The sequence below is a fragment of the Sinocyclocheilus anshuiensis genome, unplaced genomic scaffold (genome assembly GCF_001515605.1).
Source record: "Sinocyclocheilus anshuiensis isolate Anshui unplaced genomic scaffold, SAMN03320099.WGS_v1.1 scaffold1154, whole genome shotgun sequence".
In the NCBI taxonomy this organism is placed as follows: Eukaryota; Metazoa; Chordata; class Actinopteri; order Cypriniformes; family Cyprinidae; genus Sinocyclocheilus; species Sinocyclocheilus anshuiensis.
Window position 1 is genome coordinate 3180864 of NW_015542345.1, and position 21174 is coordinate 3202037.

The 21174-nt window shown below is 36.1% G+C and overlaps 1 protein-coding gene across 4 annotated transcripts in view; it reads right to left on the reverse strand.

Annotated features, from left to right (window-relative positions):
* Nucleotides 1-1522: 1522 nt before the first annotated feature.
* Nucleotides 1523-21174, reverse strand: part of LOC107691346 (arf-GAP with SH3 domain, ANK repeat and PH domain-containing protein 2-like) — a 45599-nt gene continuing 25947 nt past the window's right edge. Inside the window, exons 9-29 of one of the 4 annotated variants that reach the window (XM_016489907.1) lie at nt 18889-18975; nt 18103-18114; nt 17051-17151; nt 16705-16774; nt 15213-15300; nt 14677-14725; nt 12874-13037; nt 11557-11690; nt 11291-11382; nt 9485-9671; nt 8993-9078; nt 8791-8906; nt 7950-8017; nt 6615-6722; nt 6223-6469; nt 5968-6150; nt 5768-5831; nt 4790-4851; nt 4485-4672; nt 3788-3910; nt 1523-2262 (exon numbers count right to left, since the gene is read on the reverse strand). In XM_016489907.1, the coding sequence (XP_016345393.1) occupies nt 2188-2262; nt 3788-3910; nt 4485-4672; nt 4790-4851; nt 5768-5831; nt 5968-6150; nt 6223-6469; nt 6615-6722; nt 7950-8017; nt 8791-8906; nt 8993-9078; nt 9485-9671; nt 11291-11382; nt 11557-11690; nt 12874-13037; nt 14677-14725; nt 15213-15300; nt 16705-16774; nt 17051-17151; nt 18103-18114; nt 18889-18975 (2304 nt within the window). In that variant the 3' untranslated portion in view covers nt 1523-2187. Of the gene's footprint in view, nt 2263-3787; nt 3911-4484; nt 4676-4789; nt 4852-5767; nt 5832-5967; nt 6151-6222; nt 6470-6614; nt 6723-7949; nt 8018-8790; nt 8907-8992; nt 9079-9484; nt 9672-11290; nt 11383-11556; nt 11691-12873; nt 13038-14676; nt 14726-15212; nt 15301-16704; nt 16775-17050; nt 17152-18102; nt 18115-18888; nt 18976-21174 lie in introns of all 4 variants that reach the window. The other 3 variants (XM_016489906.1, XM_016489908.1, XM_016489910.1) reach the window with 3 other exon arrangements.

Genomic DNA, 21174 nt, shown 5'->3' on the forward strand with positions numbered 1-21174 from the left:
GTGTTATGTGTTTAATATCATTATATACCTTTAGACCAAAGCCGTCCCTAGAGTGTTCTCAGTGGCACTCGTACAACAACCTGTCTTGTGATTTACAGTTATGGATAGAGCACATGCTGTATTGTCATACATCTTTGATTAATTATCGTTTCTTCCTGAATTACAATTGATCTCTGTATTTTTATAGTTGAAATTACTAGTGGTAGTCAGATAGATGTTCTGTGTCCCCCCCCTCCCCTCCCCTCCCCTCCCCTATTGTGAACTGTTTTAAGGACTGTGACAAGGTTGAAACTTGAGCTGTAATTTCATTGTTTGTTGCCAAGTGTTGTTATCAAGCTGTCATTTTTTTTTCTGTGACTTCTGTTCTCGAATGTATTTTAGCTTTGGATTCTTTGCTTCATGTCAATCAGTGGCTTTCACGGTTTAGAGAGTTTGCATGGAGAACAGTCACAGATATTCTGAACACCATCATCATTGGAGAATTATAGTTTAGAAAAAAATACAAATAGAAACTGACACGAAAGTGTGTTTTAACAATCTATTTAGAAACAGAACCAAAGCATAAACAATAAAAAAAATGAATTGAATTCAAAAGTCACAGTTTAAGGGCATCCAGGACAGTATTAAAAATAAAAATGGTTGATATTGTCGCGTAAATAAAAAATACAGAAGAACATACAAGCCTATTTTTTAATGAGATACACAATACATAAATATCTCACAATACCCCCGTTTTCCATTCAGGTTCTTAAACGTATAAAAAGCAGAGCTAAAACCACAAGCTCAACTTTTAATACATGACGGTGTATATATAAGTTTCTCTAATGCAAGTAGAGAAACAGCTCACCAATTATAATTGAATATTTTTTACATCTACCTATCGGTGGAATTATTTAGGAGGAGTCCAAGATATTGAGCAGTAACGTCAAAAAACTGTGGCCAAATGAGTTTTTATGGTTTTGTTTACTTGTCATATTCCCAAACAACATGTGACCGCAGATTTAATATTCCCTGGGTGTGACATGTTTTGCAAAAATGTCTTCTGCCACAAGTAGTTCTCTACTCTCGAAGCACTTTAAGGAGTTAGTCCATGTTCAAAGACTGTCCAGCTGAATGTGATGGTTTGATCGCATTGTAATGGCCAAATTGCGTGGTGTGTGCACATCTTTGTAAGCTTCTATGTTCATGATGTTTTGTGTGAACCTGTGATTAATCTGTGGTCTGTTTTCAATAAACCACTTAACCATTTATTCAGTGATTTTTCGTCTGAAGTTACAGAAATAATTGAACAATAAATGAATGATCCCATAATATCCTGTTCCGGAAAGAACAAAGAAATGTTTTAGGACCATTAAAGTTTTATTACAACTCATATCAATTTTAATTTATTTTTTAAAGTACTTTTCTTCCAAAATTGTTGCTATAATGTGAAAAAAAAACTCATTCTAAGTACTTTAATGCAAAAATTTCCCTGCTTTTACATAAAAAAAAATACTGTTTACAGTATTTAATACAGTAGTGGAAATAAGAATTCCAAATTAGAATAGAATTTTTGAAAAACTAAGAATTTGGGGGGAAATGTGCTTAAATGTTTAAAAAAAAAAAAAAAAAGCAAAAATTCTTGGTATAAAACAATACCTTTTTTTCTTTAAAATGCAGGCGAAATATGACCCGGATGTGTTTTTGCGCTATTCAACCAAACACACAATATCCATAATTAATTTGTTTGGTTTTGATTACATTTTAACAGTTCCCTGTCGCAGAGAATTTGTGCTTTAAAGCTGTTCTCCATTCCTTGAATAGCAACACAATCTCTACATTACATTTTCGAAATACACATTTGTTCAGTTCAATGTAACATGACGTGCAGTTCATGCTGTGTGTGCTTTTGGAGCATTTTTAGGAGAGTACATGATGGTAGATTTTGGAAGAGGCTGGTCTGTGGATGGATCAGAGGTCATTATTCTCATATGTGAGGGCCTGAACAACTGCAAACTATGAGAAGTTTTGCTCACAGCACAACGTGTTCCACATATCTTGGCGCGGCAGACGGGCCTGTGAGTGCTGCTTTGTTATGCTGATTCTTCATTACCGATGGTTCTGTGGGTAGACTTCAAGCCCCTCATTTCCCAGGGTGCTTTGGCAGTAGAGTCGACCGTGCTATGATTTCAGCTCTGTTGGTCGGCTTCATTCAGTGAGCATAGAGACAAACGATGCTGGAAATAAGCCCGTTCTGTCTGGCTGTCCCTCGATGTAGCCGTGCTGAAAGAGAGATATTACTGGCTCTGGTTAAAGTCATCAAAAGGAAGGATGTTAAATTCAATTAAATGAAGGGGCGGAAATAAAAAGGGAAGTAATGTTATGAACAAGGGCTGTGCGTCCTTAATGAAAAGGGAATGATGTGAACACAAAAGATGTGGGACGTATGAGGATGTTTAAAATAAGATGCAAATCTGGATCCATTTCACTTGAAAAGCTCTTCCCTGCATGCCAGGTTTTTCTCTGTGAATCTACATTTTTATTCTTTTGATGGGCCATCCAGAGGCTATTTTTCCTGTAGAAGAATCTGCAGGATATTAGACAAGCCCCATGGAGACGTACGTATGGGCGGCTCTCTGACTCAGATACGGAGGCAGAGCAGAATAAAACATGGACCCTGAGAGCTTTTCTCTGATCAGTTCCATCTGCTCCCATGGGATCATACGATTCATCTGCACACACAGCATGAGTCTGTCAAAGGCTAACAATAACCCTGCAGCTTCCTCATAAGAACCATCTTTAACCGTAACAAGGAATTTGAGTCATTTATGCCAACGGTACTTTAAAGAGCCAAAAACTATTGAAAATAAAGTGTGGAATAAAAAATGTACTATATTTAGTGGCATGTCAAACAAGGAAGCACTAGAGAATAAGCATTTTTATGCCATGGATTCCCTCAGGATTTCCCTTTTTTTAATAATGGTTTTGAATTTAAGAGTAAAAAAAGATATATATGCTCAACAGCATAAATTAAAAAGTCGCTCAAGTGAATTTTAAAACCTCTGTTTAAACAAAAACCTAAAAAAATAGATTGTTAACATTCTTATCAGTGTTGTTATTGCGAACCAAAACATAAAACGTTTATCTTTTTCAGTAATTGAAATAAAGCTTATAAAAAAGTAAATCATTCAAATGTAAATATAAAATAAAACTGAAATAAAAATAAATTAAAGCTATATAGGTATAAATATTTAAACACTAAATCTAATAAAAATGACAAAAGTAGATAAAATTACTAACAATTAAGCTCAAATTAAAATGAAAACTAAAAACATCAAATTCTAAATATGAATAAATACTATAGTATTACATAATGCTAAAATAACACTGATTCTTCTGTTTTTCATTTAAAAAGCACAGAACGGTTTTAAAACCTCTGAGGTATGACAATGTAATTTATGTACAAAATGGTAAAGTTTCTAATAATAATTTTACCAACACAGCTTTTTTTCCTTATACATCAAATACTAATAATATATCAGACATTCCCAAAGGGACCCATGGCAAATTAGCTGTCCAGCTTGGCCGTAAAACTAATGTCATGACGTAACAATTCTGCTTTTACATGGCTCTCTGGAATGCTTGAAACTGATTGGTCAATCTCACCATTCTGCTAATTGTTTCATATAATGGCTACTAAACTGTACAATTGACCGTCCCCCCAGGACATGAATTTTCTAGATTCATGCCTCTCAATCTCTCTTTAAAACTGATCTCAAATGAACTGTTCTTTCATTCTTATACTCACCCACCAATCAGCATCCTCCTCTCCGAGCACCACCAGAACCTCACCCTCATTGAAGGTGAGCTCATCGTGATGATCCGCCACACAGTCATACATGGCTTTAACACGCTTCAGCTTCGACTTCATCTGAACACAAAAACAAAAACAAGAAGTTGCAAAAACTGTATCATGTGGCTTCTAAGTAATAGATTTTTGAATAATTTTTTATGGGAAACCACAAGTATGAGGAACATGTCAAGGAACGCCTGCATCACTCGATGTCTTTCAGACAAACTAAACTAAATAACATTCCTCCAGCTCAGACCAGCATTAATTCCCATGTGGATACAGACTGGTTTAAGCTGGTTTGCTGCTGGTAAATTGATTGATGTAAAACAGCTGGGAAAGGTGAAGTTAGAAGCAAAACACACAATGAGTGTGGATCATGTGACACAAAAGACTGGAGTAACAGGTGCTTAGAAAACAATAAAACATTGTAACACGGTGTGCATAAGAGACTATGACAAAAACATTCAAATAATGTACTGACCCAAATTGCTTTCTTCTAAGAAAAAATACCCAAGTGAAGTATATATTTAGATTTCTCCTTCAGAAGAAACATCTGAGAATATTAAAACTCCTGAACTATGAAAGAACAATGTGTGAGCAATATGATATTCATCTCTCTAGTTCATGCACTGCTCATGGTTTCCGTTCTCACCAGAGTTTTTCTGGGCAGTGGGTGAGGAGCAGTGTGGCAGGAGGAAGAGGAGCTGCCGTTAGTCTCCAGGCTGAAGGAGCGCGGGGAGGTGGGGGACAGGGCCGGGGCATGCCGCCTGCCGCTGCTGATGGGCTGTGGGGTTTGGTACAGAAAGTGAGACGAGCTGCTCTCCCCATCTGCTCGAAAGCCTGCTGAGAGAGATTACAGCCACAACACATCGTAACAAAAACCATGAGCCGTGATAAGCAAAACAACTTAACTGGAAACAATATAGTGGAAAGATAACTGGAGAGTTAAAGAATTACCTCGTTCTGGTAGCTCAGATAAGGAGTTGAGAGTGGACGTGGTGTATTTGGGAGAACCTGAGCTGAAACAGAAAGTCTTACAATCAGTATGTGTCACAATACGACACAATTTACTGTATTGCATTGTACTGTATTGTATATAAACAATGCAGTTTACTGTAAAAGTGTAATCATGACAGTGTAGCACAGTCATTTCTTTAGTAGATGGTTGATGTGTGTGTAAATGTATATATATGATGTATATAATGTATATAATGTGTGTGAATATATACACACATAGAAATAATTTTATTTACACAAATGTTTTGGGATCAGTAAGAAATTTATACTATATGCTATATATATTCAGCAACTATGCATTAAATTGTTTAAAAGTAACAGTAAAGACAGTGTTACAAAAAACTTTCTGTTCATCAAAGAATCCTGAAAAAAGTATCAGTTTCTACAAAATATTACGTAGCACAAGTATTTTCAACATTATTAATAATAATACGATTCTTGATCAGCAAATCAGCATATTATAATGATTTTTGAGAGATCATGTGACACTGAAGACTGGAGTAATGATGCTGAAAATTCAGCTTTGCCTTCACAGGAATAAATTACATTTTGAAATATAATAAATTAGAAAACAATGTTGCAAGTTGTAATAATATATATCACAACATTATTCTTTTACTGTATTTGTAATCAAATTAAATAAAATCCAGCCAGTATAAGATACTTTTTTTTTACATTTTTTAAAAATCCTACATACCCCAAACTTTTGAACGGTAGTGTATATATTTTAACATGAATATTGATTATTTATGTTTAATATTTGCATTTTAATTCTGTTCCTTTACTTGCCTAAGGACATTTTTACTCACAATTGGCAGTTTCTTAAGTACCTTGGCTAAATGATTATATTTACCTGCTAATGCTTTTATTTTAAAACACTGTGAGAGGTCAGCATTTGTGGCTTCAAAAAGCACTTACACACACTTCTGGAAAGGTGAGTCTGGACCACCGAAGCTTCTCGGACCTGCAGGTACTCCATAATCTGTACACAAGCAAGTAAAAAAACACATTTATACAACTTGTAAACATGACAATAAATTATGCATGCAGGGTTTTCACACCTATTGACCAGTGAATGGGAACCATCTGACATGCATCATTCCAGGTTTGTCACGTACCTGTTGGTCCCTGCCGTGTAGAGTGGGGGCTGGGGGGCATCTGAGGGGCGGGCTCAGAATAGGTGCGCTTGTGTCGGATGATAAGAAGGGGAGGAGGGGTTCGTTTCTTACTGCTGCTCACTTCATGAGACGTCCAGCCATCAGGTGAGCTCATAGGAGGGGGAGGAGGGGGGATGTTTGGAGCTGGAAAGGACATGAGGAGAGTAAACAAGACTGTAGAAGAGAAGAGCAGAGAAAAGAAGAGAAGTTTCCCACCTCTGACTCGAGGTGGCAGTGGCGGTGCGGGTGATGAAGGGGGTGGCGGAGGGGGACTGTCGAGGCTACGTGTCTGAGAGTTGGGACTGGCGTACACCTCCCTCCGGTTTTCTCCCCGGGCCATTGCCAGCCTCCGGCCCACGTTGAACAACCCCCCTCCGCTACTTCCTCCTCCACCGTGAGAGGCAGAGCTACTGTGATACAAGCTGAACGGCCGTCCTAAGCGCTCCTTCTTCACTGGGCCCATCTACAAAAATGGACCATCACTGTTACACATTGGACAATGAATTGCATGATACAAAAATATCATTTGTTTTATGTATTATGCTTTAGCACTTTATGCAAGAATATTTTATTAAGCTATGGGTGGGGTAGTCTTCTTCTGTTGTTACCTTGTCATCTAAGTCATCGTCACTCTCATAAAGGTCATCTTGCCGGAGTCTCCACTCATACTCCACGTGCACGTGCATGTTGAACAGGTTGTTCTGTGATTGGTGGATCTGAACATGACACATCATTACTTTGACATGTGGATCAGTGACTTTTTGACCAATTCCTTCTTACATGACTTCTAGGTGTTTGTATTATTGGATAATATATATTTAAATATCAGTTAAAAAAATAGAGATTGCTGGGGTATTTTTCATTTGTCTGCAGTAACACTCCTTGGAATACTTAAGTTTAAAGTTACAATTACTCCTATTACTGTAATCTATGTCTGTAGGCCAAAAAAAGTTGAGATTGAAATGCGATACTCAATGAATGCTCAAATCAGCCTATGAAATAATTTAGAGTATATCTACAAAACTTTTTTTTTTTTTTTTTTTCCAAAAATTATGTACACTACACTACTGGGGTCAGAGATTTGTATTCTTTTCTTTATATGATACTTTTTTATTCTTTATACTTTATTTTTATTATTTATGTCATACTTTTATTCAGCAAAGACACATTAAATAAAAAGTGACAGTATGGACATTTAAAATTTAACAGAAGATATCTATTTTAAATAAGTGCTTTTTTTTACTTTCAATTCTTTAAAGAATCCTGAAGGAAAACCAAGAATAACTTTCTCAGCATTAATCAAAACAATAAATGTTTCTTGAGCATGAAATCAGCATATTAGAATGATTTCTGAAAAATCATGTGACAATGAAGACTGGAGTAATGACTGCTGAAAATTCAGCTTTGCCATTCACAGGAATAAATTACATTTTAAAATATATTTTTGATCTAATGAATGCAGCCTTGATGAGCATAAGAGACTTTCAAAAACATTACAAATCTAATAGACAAGTTTTGAATGGTAGTGTATGGTTTAGAAACACATTTTTCTAGCTATAGTAATTATAGCTATTTATATCATAAAATTGTGATTTCCAGGCATGGAGATGTCATGAAACTATTCAAATCCCTATCAAAATTACTAACATTTATAGATGAAATATACTCTTTTCAGTCATGCTATCACCTTGTGAATGATTTTAAAAGAAATCCTTATCTATTAATCACAAGTGTCTGAAAAGCTATTGAAATGCATTGGCCAAAAGGTGTGGGAACCCCGATTATAGAAAAAAAGACCATGACCTTGATGTAGCTGAATTATACAGCACTTTTGAACATTTGGTTCAATAAAAGTGAAATATACACTAGTTCACACCCACATGAATATCCTAGTAATAAAGACTTGCTTTAACAAGTTACTGCTGAAAAGCTCTTTGACTCACCAGCTCCTCACACAGCATGTGCTTCAGTCTGCGAGCCATGTCCAACCCCGTCTCTCCGTTATCATTCTCTATCACAGAACAGCAATAATCATCAGCACAATGATCATCCTGCTCTGTAATCAACTCCTGACGACTGAGCCAACAGCCAAACCAGCCAACAGAAGAACATAACGAGCCTCCTTCCTTTAACAATGACTAATAAGATGCTGACAAAACCCTATATGTGACCTTGGACCACAAAACCAGTCATAAGGGTCAATTTTTCGAAATTGAGATTTATACATCATCTGAAAGCTGAATAAATAAGCTTTCCATTGATGTTATGGTTTGTTATGATAGGACAACATTTGGCCGAGATACAACTATTTGAAAATCTGGAATCTGAGGGTGCAAAAAAATCTAAATACTGAGAAAATCGCCTTTAAAGTTGTCCAAATGAAGTTCCTAGCAATGCATATTACTAATCAAAAATTAAGTTTTAATATATTTACAGTAGGAAATTTACAAAATATCTTCATGGAACATGATCTTTACTTAATATCCTAATGATTTTTGGCATAAAAGAAAAATTAATAATTTTGACCCATACAATGTATTTTTTGGCTATTGCTACAAATATACCCCAGCGACTTAAGACTGGTTTTGTGGTCCAGGGTCACATATAGTATCAAGTCATGTTAAAGCTGAAGTGTGTAATATTTTTGATGTTAAAAACTTCTCCTATTACAACAGAGACAACTTAAAATTAAAAATTGGTCAAGTAAGCAAACACATTATTAAGCATGAAACAACTCAAAGCAAAAATGTCTTTGTGGTTTGAGGGTTTGAGGGTCCCGCTCACTGATATGAGTGTTGGCCTTGGCTCTGAGCAGAAGTTTAAGGCACTCGGTTTTATTGTGCTGACAGCAGTAATGCAAAGCAGTGTTCCCCTTCACAGTTTGAGCATCCAAATTATTACTGAAACAAGAAGAAAAGGCAGTTATGATATGTGAATCTGCTTAAGGCCACTTTCAGAATAACAATGCCATTGTTTTCTAACTGACCAGTTGTGGAACAAGAAGTCAGCCACATGAAGTGAAGTCCTGTCAGACAATAGGATGGCTAGGTGTAGTGCAGTTTCCCCCTTTTCCTGTCAAACATAATATGCAATTGTATGCAAAAAAGGTAATAAAAAGGAAATAGTAGGTAATATATTAATGTACTGTCCCCATGTAAGGGATAGTACTTCATTTACTCACCCTCATGTCGTTCCAACCCTGTATGACTTTCTTTCTTTTGAGGAACATAAAAGAAGATATTTTGAAGAATGTTAGCAATTAAAGAGTTTGGGTGGCCATTGACTTCCATTGTCTGGATAAAAATACAGTGGAAGTCAATGGAAACAGAACTGTTTGGTTACCAACATCCTTCGAAATATCTTTTTTTTTTTTTGAGTTCCACAGAAGAAAGTAAGTCATACGGGTTTGGAATGATATTGGGTAGAGTTAATTTTCAGGTGGACTATCTTTTTAAGCAGGAAATTTGTATCTGCTGACCTGTAGGGGACATGGCAGTGGCAGGCTGAAGTCCATTCTCTCAGCGTAAAGCTGTAAGAGGCTGAAGACATCCCAACTGTGCACAGCGTCCTGCAGATATTTGCGTTTTGTTTCCAGTGAGCCGCCACTAAGCTGTGCAAACTGCCACTCCATATACTTTGAGAGTATGAAATCCTTACGCATGGCCCTGAAAATAACACCAACTATTTTAATACGCTGCCTTTTATTGGTTATCAAAAATGGCAGAGGGAATTAACAGATGTCAATACCCAAAAATGTGTTTTTGTTTTTCATCCAGTGAAATTGTAAAAATTAACATCTCTGCCATGTCTACTAGCACATTACAAGCCACAGATGGTAAGAGACAGCATAACTGGAGCTCTCATTAGTGCAAATCTCCTCTCTTTTCAGCTTACAATGTTGGGCAGATGTGGGTTGAAACACTACAGAGACTGCCATTAGGAAAAAATCCAGCCCTGAGCTCTGAGACAGACAGACACCAGCAGATAACAGCTGTGAGAGCTCTTAAAGGGGCCACGCTCAAAGAGTATGCCTGAAGTCAACTCAGTTATGTTAATCAAAAAATATCCAAGGATTCTTGAACAAAAAACAGCTGTTATTTAGTTTTACATGACCATTTGCACCCTCTCTCTGATCCTAAAAGTTGCACAGGCTATTTTTTGCTGCTGTACCTTTTAGTATTACAACTACTGTTCAAAGGTTTGGAGCCAGTAAGATTTTTTACTTGAAAGAAAGTAATACTTGCATTCCACAATTATGCATTAATTTGTTTAAACATTTGTAAAAAAGTACAGACATTTATAAAAGATGTTACAAAATATATTTATCTATTTCAAATAAATGCTGTATTTTTCACTGTTTTCAGCACTGATAACTATAAGAAATGTTTCTTGAACACCAAATCAGCATATTAGAATGATTTCTGAAGTATCATGTGACACTGAAGACTGGAGTAATGGATGCTGAAAATATAGTGTTGATATCAAAACAAGGAAAATCTTAATTTCCATGTTTAGTCCCTCTAAAACAGGGGTGTCCAACCCTGCTCCTGGAGAGCTATCGTCCTGCAGACTTTAGTTCCAACCCTGCTCCAGCACACCTGTCTGTAATTATCAAGCAACCCTGAACACCTTGATTAGCTGGTTCAGGTGTGTTTGATTGGGGTTAGAGCTGAAATCTGCAGGATGGTAGCTCTCCAGGAGCAGGGTTGGACACCCCTGCTCTAAAACAATATTTTCCATACTGTCCAAATGTGTGTAGTTCTCCAACACGGGGTCAGGGTTGGCAGTGATGGTAGAATGAGAATCCGGAATAAACGTACAATGGAGTGAACTAAACATTTCCTCTTATATACCATCCCTAAAGAAGTTAGGTTATGAATATGAATGTTATTTCAGGGCTCTGTGCAAGAATCTAATAATAGCGCTATTCATTTAGAGCAGCTAGTGAGAGTAGTGTAAACAACCCTACATAGCGACAGCGGGGTAAATCAAACTGTTCAGTTCGAAGGTTAAAATTACTTTCATGAATGATCAATTTAAAACAAATTTAAAAGCTTTGCACCATCTGCAGACAGGTTAATTGTGTACAGACAGGTTACGGCCGGCCCAGTCGAGAAGAGTGCTCTTTTGTGGGGAAAAAAATAATTATTGAGAGGGAATTGAGTGGTACGAATGCTATGGGAAATGTTAAAGACACCGGGTGCTATGGGGACACAGAGACTCCAAGAGCTGAAACCATTTGGCTGCCATTTGAAGAGCTATTACAGGGCTGCTCATCACTCACATGTCACTCTCTGCTGACGGCTTCACAGAGGGACTGGGAAGATTGGCCTCCACAATTTCATTAAAACCTGAATTCCCCACGTTTCTTGCCAACTAAGGAGCAAAAGAGAGAGAAAGAACCATAAATCATAAGTGGTAAAGTGGTAAAGATCATAACAAATTGCTGATATTGTCATACTGTGAAAAACTCGCATTAAAGTAAAACCTGCTACAGTAAACAGTGCATGAATGAATTTTCCTCATCTGTTAAGCACTGTAAATCCTCACCAGCAATTCTGAAGTGCCTAGTTTGTCTAGAGAAAGCGACTGTATACGTGAATAATGTACACCCATTTCCCGATGGATCCCTGAGCACTCAATACATGTCAGGATTCCCAGGTTTATAGAGATCCAAGTCGGATCTGAAAGGAAAGAATATAAGGAAAACACATTTTGACAGTCAGAAACTGGGGTAAATGAAGGCAGGCTTATTAACAATAAATACAACCTGATTAACAAGATTGCCCATTTTACATCCCTTATGTTTTTAGTATTGAAGTATAACTCATTTACATGGTACAAATAAAGTATGTAAAACAAAAAAAAGTTAAATATTTTACAACTAGTAACCAATAGGGGGCCTCATAAAAAGTTACTGTAAGGTCAGATGTTATTGTTAACTAAAGCTAAATCTAAAAACTAAAACTACTAAAAATAGTTTTAGAACTGTTGACTTGGCTATTAAAGCTACTGTATAATAGCCATATTAAAGATATATTACAACTAAATGGAAAAAAACAAACCAATAAAAATTACAAGAGCACATAATCACTAAACTATTAAAATACTAAAACTTAAACTACAATCAAAATGAAAACTGAAAATATAAAAATAAACGGTAATTCAAAATGTTAATAATTGCTATAATAACACTGGCCCAGTGTAAAAGAGCTCCAGTAATATTCAATGACACATACTCATGCTTTTTGCAAAGGAGACAAAAGGTGCAGCCGAGGAAAATCTGAACTCTCCAGCCAAAACAACAGCATTTCTTTGAGGAAACGTGCCAATAAATCCTGCAGGCTATTCGCTCATGTTCACTCACTGGATTCTAATTTAATTAAACATGATTTATGCACAAGCATTGCAAAAAACAGCATGAACAGATTACCAGCTCAGGGTACTAGATAGGGACCATTTCCAAAGCAGCTGTTTGCTTAAACTGCTTAGCTCCCATTTCTAAACCTGCACTGTTAAAATAAATACTAAGAACTTCATCATATAAACACAGTCTGTGAGAATTGTTCATCCCCCTTGAATTTAGATTTTTGTGGCTAAAAGTTGACCAAACTCACTTTTTACTTTAGCTACATTTCATTTTTACAGTCTTCTGGAACAACATACTAAACCTATTAATGACTCACAATGTTATAACCACTGTACTAAACAAGAGTGTAATAACAGATTTAAGACTGGGGGAACTAAAATGTCACATTTTAAGCACTGGTCATTGAAAAATGCAGCTATTCTGAACATTCAGATTCTACCTATATAAAGCGCATGTCCAAAAACATTTGCGTAACTGTAAACACTTTATTTTTGCACCTGGGGCCCCACAGTCGCAGCAAACGTTGTTTCCAGGCATGCGGCGAATATCCTCAGTGATGGCTCGTGTCAGATCCTCAACGCTGTTTTCCCCACTTGGCTTCCTCTCATCCAGAGCCACATTTAGAGCTTCCTGCTTACTGTTTGTGAGCACTGATATCCACCTGATATTTTTTGTAAGATGCAAAAATAAATATAACCATTAGAGGGCGACATGAAACTTCAGATCGAAATAACCTCAGTATTCCCAGGTGGCACCATGCATGAAAAAGTCATTTGTGACTAATAATGATCCTGCTCTAAGAGGTTACATCAGAGTTCATCAGCAGTTAATGAGAAGACGCCCTCAGTCACAGCTCAGGGAATTTTTGTAAACAGTGCAAGGCTTTGTGCAATTTTATTTAATGAATAAGCTCTTGGCTTCATTTGTAAAAAGGTGCGGTATAATGTGACTATCGATAATCTCTTCACTCGCTCCTCTTCAACTCTGACATTTAGCTGAAGATGGAAGCCTGGGCTGTGATCTGACATGGGAAGCACTTCAATCATTGTACAGATAGCCACATCAGAGGAAGAAATGTTACATATTTTTCTTTCTCTCCAAGAAAGGAGGCTCTGTTACTTTGTCAAGATGGAAAGGTCAACTTGAGAGAGGTGTGTGTGCGCTGAAAATTTTACAAGCTTTTTCCTATCTGACGCCATCCACACATTCTCATCTGACAGTCACATGGGTGGACTGAGACTCAGACAGATCAGTGTATGGCAGAGTAAAAGCATTTCTCATTAAAGAGCCCATGAAATCAGAGTGACTGTTAGCTTCGAGATCATCTTTATGCAAGTGTATTTATTAAGCGGTGATAAAACTCACTTTTATATACACAAGTGTTCAAAAGTTTGGGGTTTGTACAAATTTATATTGTTTTTAAAAGAAGACTCTTGTGCTCACCAAGGCTGTGTTTATTTGATCAAAAATACTGTGATACTGTAATACTGTGAATATTTGGATTTAATTTATTTTTTGTAACAATGTCAAAGTCTTTACTGTCATTTTTTATCAATTTAATGTGTAGCATTAATGCCTATACCCAGACTTTTGAACGGTAGTGTACACTTTGAAAATGTAATGCTTTTCTCTTATGGGAAAACTGATGTTTATGTCTAATCAGACGCTCTTGAGAATCAGAATGCCCCATCCCTTGCATCCAACTAGAAAGTATCAAATCATAGTTCACAACTGGGATGTAAACTAAACCCTGTTGAAAATTCAAATAAAAAGCAACAAGCTCTTTAAAATTTCAGTAACACTTTATTTTAAGGTGTCCTTGGTACACGTTATATGTACTGTACTTACTATTATAATAACAATAAATTATGCATAATTACATGCAAGTAACCCTAAGCCAAACCCTAATCCTAACCCTAACCATACAGTAACTACATGTAGTTAATGAATATTACTCAGTACTGTAACTGTTTAATTACACTGTAAAAAGGAAGCTTAAAATAAAGTGTAACCAAAATTTCCTTCTCAGACTTCCTATTTTAACAGGAAATACAGTAATGCATTATTTAAAATATCTGTATTAATTCAAGACACATTTTGTGCATAGTTATAGATAAATGTAGTATGAAAAAATTGTTTGCGTTGCGTTTTATTGCTTGGATTTATGAGTAATTATGTTAAAATGACTCATCCAAGTACATAAATGCTTGAGTGGGTTCTCTAAAGTTGAAATATCAACACACCAAATAGGGGCATTTGAATAACATTTGTTGCTGTGAATAAACAATAGAAACACTTACGCCACACAATCAGATTCATCATCAGCCAGAAAATGGTAAGTGCGATTATCTAAAAAAAAAAAAAAACAACAACAACAACCCTCATTATTCCTTGCAAATTCACAATCCATCCTCAGCCGGCACCAGTTAACATGTAATCAGCAAACAATCAGGAGAGATAAAACAGGTCTTTTGTTAAACTACAAGTGGCAGGAAAGAACAAACAATTTGTGCTCTAATGTAAATACTGAATTTAAACAGTGCCCTGTTTTCAGAAAAACCTGCCTTTAGTTCAAAGACTCCAGTATGTATCGCAAAATATGTCATGATTGTTACATAACACAATAATGACACTAGAGACCTGAGGCCAGAATAATGCATGGATGCATGCAGATACAATTAAGCAGTTCTCTTCACCAAAAATAGCCTGAGGCTGGTATGCTTCAGCTTGACATGAAGATCCTGAAATCTACCTTCGATGGGGTTTATTTTCGATTATATCACATGGGACTGAGCTCTTGGTTGAGGAATGCTGAGAGAGTGCATGGCTAACTCACGTGAGATGAGGTCAAAGCATTTCTTGTCTTCCAGACTTGGTTTGACTTGGCAGGTGAGGAGATTCAGTTTAGCTGGTGATTTATTAGGCTGCAACAAAAGGATAGCACATCATCACTAACATATCATAACTAATCATAACATTAACTTACATCTCATTTGTATTGTGTATCAGCATAGGTTTCAGCCATTGAAAATGCACATAACTAAACATCATGGAAGCATAAAATGTAAAATAATGAGATAAATACAAATAGTTAAATATGAATATTCATATATTGTAAATATATAAAAATTAGTAAATAAAAAGTAAAATTATTAATAAAGAAACAAAGAAATATAAAAACCTCATGTGACACTAAAGATTTAAGTAATCAGTTTTCTGAAATTCAGCTTTGCCATCACAGAATTAAATTACATTTAAAATTTTATTTAAATAAAAAAACAATACACTACTATTTTAGTATATTACTGTTTTTATTGTATTTTGATCAAATAAATGTAGCCTTAGTGAGCAAAAGAGACTTTATAAACATTATAAATCTTATAACACCAAACTTTAGAACTGTAGTGTACATATAAAAATTAAAAAAAATCACAAAACTGAGCAAACTATTTATAAAGTTCAATGTGTCATATTCAGAATCCAAACAATTTGACAAAATTAAAGGGGTCATATGATGTTGCTAAAAAGAACATTATTTTGTGTATTTGGTGTTATGAAATGTGTTTATGTGGTTTAAGGTTCAAAAAACATTTTTGAATCATCAGTGGCAAATTCTTTAAATATGAAAACACAGTCTGTGTCATCTTATGGAAGGCCAAACAGTATTTTCGCTTTCACAACGAAACACACAGTGTCTTCACAACATGGCGGTGGCGGTGGTAGCAACAATAAAGTTACGCCTTCTTTCTTTGCGTGAACATTTGGGCGGTGTTATGCAAATCTTCCCACATCGTGACGTAGACATGTGAGGGCGTGTTAGAACGAGCCTTTTTAGGAGGGCGTGGACGAGTCTTAACTTTTATAAAGAATATCTCTTTGGGTTTGAGACTTTAGTCTTTGCAACTTTAGGGATCTTATCTATTCACGAACAGCTTGTAACACTCCAAAGAGAAAGGAAAACTTGAAATCGCATCATATGACCCCTTTAAAAATGACAGATCCACACATTACAATACTACAATTCTAGGTGTGAAATGCCATTTTAAGGTGCATTGTTTGATATCATATGCATGTTTTTGACAACAAAAATGTCCTAATTGGTCTGCATAGACCTTACAGACATTTGTGAGAAAATCATTCATTTTCATTTGGTAAACTAAAAACCTGAAGAGTGCTTTACTAATGCTATACCATGTTTTACCGTGGCAATATAGCCTGCACTGTAGAACTGAACATATATCCAGGAAGCATTTAGATTTTATCACAGAAACCAGCAGAAGAAAAAAATGCTTACTGTTGGATTTACCGAGAGCGATGTGAGTACTCACAGTTCCATGAGCGATGGTAAGATAACAGTTCTGCACGGTACATTTCCTCTTCTGCCACATCTTCCTCAACCTATCAGAGAAATGAGATTACGGCACAGCATCCACATCACATTCTCCTCAATCAACACAAAGCTATATAGTGAATGCATGTGCGTAACTCCCAGCACAGCGTGTCCTACAGCACATGAATCATTTGAAACGAAGGGCTACCAGAGCACTTCCGAAAGGATTTATCAGGGAAATCTTAATGAATGAGTGGATTATACTTCATGTTTGAAGAATGCAGGATCCGGGAACAGAACTCTGATAATATCACAACCATTCACTACAACATTCATTCATTTACCCATCACTCCTCTTGTAGAGGTAGCCTGATTTCTCTGAGCCATATTGCTTGTTGCCTTGAAGCTGATGCATGCTGTACACAGTCTGTCTGCTTAGGGAATCCTGCACAACAGAAACATAAACAGGAATGTTTTGCTTTGTTAATTTTCATTGCCTCTATGCATGGGATATTGCACAAATAGTTCCTGTATCATTTAATTTCGTTTTTGTTCTTGGGAACAAAAATGTTCCCACTGCTCGTTTTCATAGAATGAACGTTGATGAAAACCAGGGGGGTTCAGCTCCAAAAATGACAACACAAAAATACCATAAAATTAGTCCATATAACTAGATATGATAGGTCACAGTTCACTTTCATTCTACAAAAAAGAGCAGTGTGAACATTGTGTGAAAAAGTCTTACAGGCTTAGACAGAGATGAGGGGGATTAAATGATGATCGAAGTTTGTAAAAGTAAAGTCTAAACTTCTCAAGCTGAGGAGAAAGTCACACAAACTTCACATCATTCATGCAGAGAGAGGTGCTAAAACTAAGAGGAAGTACCCGCTCACACTTATGATGAAAGTCAATACATGCAGGAAATGCATGACAGATGAATGTCACTCATGCAATGAGTTTAAATTAAATAAAAAAAAGGAATATTTCAGGTTAAATAATATTAACAGGACATCATTTCAAACCATACCTGAAATTTTGTAAAAAAAAAACAAAAAAAAAACAGTTATATAATTACAACGGTAAACTAAAGGGTACATTGTACAAAATTAGTAGTGTAACAGTCGACAACATGCTGTTGACAGCTTAACATATGTTTAACCCGAAATATTCCAAATATCAACAGCTTTCAGAAAACAAAAACGTTATAATCAGATATGAATTTTGCAGCAGAGTCTGACAGCAAAAAGGTACATTCTTAGTGATAATATCACAAGCTACATTTTTTCAACTATAGTGGGAAATATGAGGTGACAGTTCACATGCAAGTGTTTATGGTTAATTACAGCAGTTTGATAACATCACATGCTAATTAAAAAAAAAAATAATGTTGACTTACTCTCCTGGACTGCTATTTTGTCAGTGAATCATTTAGAAAAACAATTATATTAATAGCTGCTCTTCACATTCATGCCAGTCAATTTTATTTTTTTTAATTATTGTAGAAGATGATTGACAATAAAAAATATACATTGATCCCCCTCCACCATAATCCCATTAAATACTTGAATAGGACTAACAAATTACTCCTAAGACCCTGACTATTTATTACCCTGACAAATGATATATACCACCATGCACTGCAACATAAAATGTTATTGAATTTCCTGGAGTGAATCAATAGTGGTGGGTGAACTCTGAGACAGGAAAAACATAGAGCATAGCAGTGGGTTAAACATACCGCAGTCCTATACAATACACAACTGAATACAGTGGTTCCCAACCCTGGTCCTGGAGGCACCCCAACACTGCACATTTTGCATGTCTTCTTTCTCTGACACACCAGTTTCAGGTCTTGGAGTCTCTACTAATGAGCTGATGACCTGAACCAGGTGTGTTTGATTAAGGAGACATGCAAAATGTGCAGTGTTGGGGTGCCTCCAGGACCAGGGTTGGGAACCACTGGTCTACACTATACATATAAGCCTTCAATTACAATAAACCTTACAATGCAAGATCATATACAAAGGAAGTGTTAGAAAAACCTGTTTAGAATTTGTAAACTGAACAACTGGGAGTGTAATAGGTGAAAGCATGCATGAAAAATTTGTGCGAATTCCAAAGCAGGAAAAATGTGTGTGCCAGTGGAACGGGAATGAGGTGCAAATAGAGTGTCATTCTTTACCTCTTTGAATTCAGGCTGCAGAGCCGGTCTGAGCTGATCTCTGAGAGAACAGAGCTGTCTCTTCTCATCATCCTGCTTATGTTTGATCTATATAAACACACACACACACACACACTTAAATTCCTCCAAACACATCCTACACATCCTCTCCTCCTTGTATATTCCTTCAGCCTTGTTTTTCTAAGCGTGATTACTTAGGCTTTGGGTAAGACAATGGCCCTTTCATGAAGTTGTCTGTTACTCACAACTTCACTGCAGCTGGAAAAAGGCATCTGCTTTATCAGCCATAAATTTACAGTTACCAGCTGCTTACAGCGCTGATTTTTCTCTGATTGTGTCAGTGTGAGGCAGAGCGGCGGAGGCTGGTAACCTTGAAGTGCCGTGATCAAAGCAAACAAAAACCGCTCTGTTGTGGTTCTTCGTGGTCTAGAGTGAAAATCTGGGATGTTAAGCATCTACATTTTTACCATCAAGAAAATGTGGTTCTGGTTGATTTCTAGCGGCGTTAATTTAGAATTATTTATATAATATTATAGTGTTTATTTATATTTTTAATTAGCTTTTATTTTATTAAAATAAAAAAATATATATTTTATATTTTTAGTTATGTGATTTATTTATTTAAATATTCTTATTCCGGTTTATTTTTTTATTTCTGTTTTAGTTTAGTTTTTATTTAGGTTTTTCATCTAGTATTTATTTTTTATTTCAGCTTTATTTCAATTAACAAAAATGTTGTAATAGTTTTAGTTAACAAAACTTGGATGCTTGTCAGCTGGTTGTGCTAGGAGATCAGCAGATTAACCAACTAAACCAGACCAAGAATCCATATAGACCAGCTTAATCCACATTAGGATGTATAAAGAAGGGTTTTTTATCAGGATGAAATTTTATATCTAAGATTCTGGGTTTAAGTAAAAACCACTAATACCGCGCAATGTGAGTCACTTGGTCAGCTTGGTTACATCACTGTGGGTGTACACATATTAATACGATCGACCTAACTATTTTTAGCCTACAAACTATTGATCTGGGCTGACTATACAAAGCCCGTAGAAGGAGAAGGAACATTGAGAATGCACTGTGTTAGCTTGAGGGATGATAGGATGCCATAAAGATGCAGAGCAATTGCCCAAAAGTCATTCGCTGCTCAGCATGAGCAATCTACTCACTGAGATTGAGATATATTTGGCTGAGAATGAACAAAGGATGTGAAGGATCCTCAGTACTTTTCAATTTAAAAATAAAGACCTTGCTTATGAGATGGTATATGAAGAAATATTAATACACCGGGAATCTATATGATAGCATGGACTGAGTGATTGGGGCCAATGTCATGCTCATCCTGAGCTTCATTGCTGCAAAGTGAGATGTGTTCTGAATACCGATTAGCCGCTCCACCACATGACCATGCCTCCCATAAACACACACACATACACACACAGGGCTGATCCTGTTTGTCTGAATGGATTTTGAGTATACAGGGCCTAATCTATCAAATCACTTGACAGATGATATACAGGTTATCTGTCTGAATTATTTAAATCCAGTTTGGATTACAACACCTTTTTATGCATTCTGACCTTTCCTCGAGTAAGCCGTTACTCCCTAAATAATGAAAAATGCTCTGCATTTACATTTTAAATGTCAGTTTTGTACAATTATGCTAAATTTAAAAGCTAAAGAACTGTCAAGTGATAAAGATATTTGGACAGTTCTTCCCTATTTCAAACTATAGTTAGATTAGATAGATAGATAGATAGATAGATAGATAGATAGATAATGTTAGATAGAATGGAAGCTTAAAAATATTGGCTTAGAAACATTGTTAAAGGGTTAGTTCACCCAAAAATTTTAATTCTGTCATTAATTACTCACCCTCACGTCGTTCTAAACCCGTAAGACCTCCGTTCATCTTCAGAACACAAACGCGGATACGTTTTCTACGTTTTACGCTTTGATTTGAACGAAAACAACATATCCACGTGACGCAGCTGACACAGAATAACATACGCTGTTTACGTTCAGTGGATATTCTCCTAAATGGCACCAGGGTGACGCGGAGGAGACCAATTTTTGAATAAAGTCGTTATTTTTGTTTACGTTGCTTACAAAAAGTATTCTCATAGCTTGCTACGTTTCAGAATTCATCAAAAATATCTTAAATTGTGTTCCGAAGATGAGCAGAGGTTTTACGGGTTTAGAACGACATGAGGGTGAGTAATTAATGACAGAATTTTCATTTTTGGGTAAACTAACCCTTTAAGGCAAGTCATGTCACTCGAC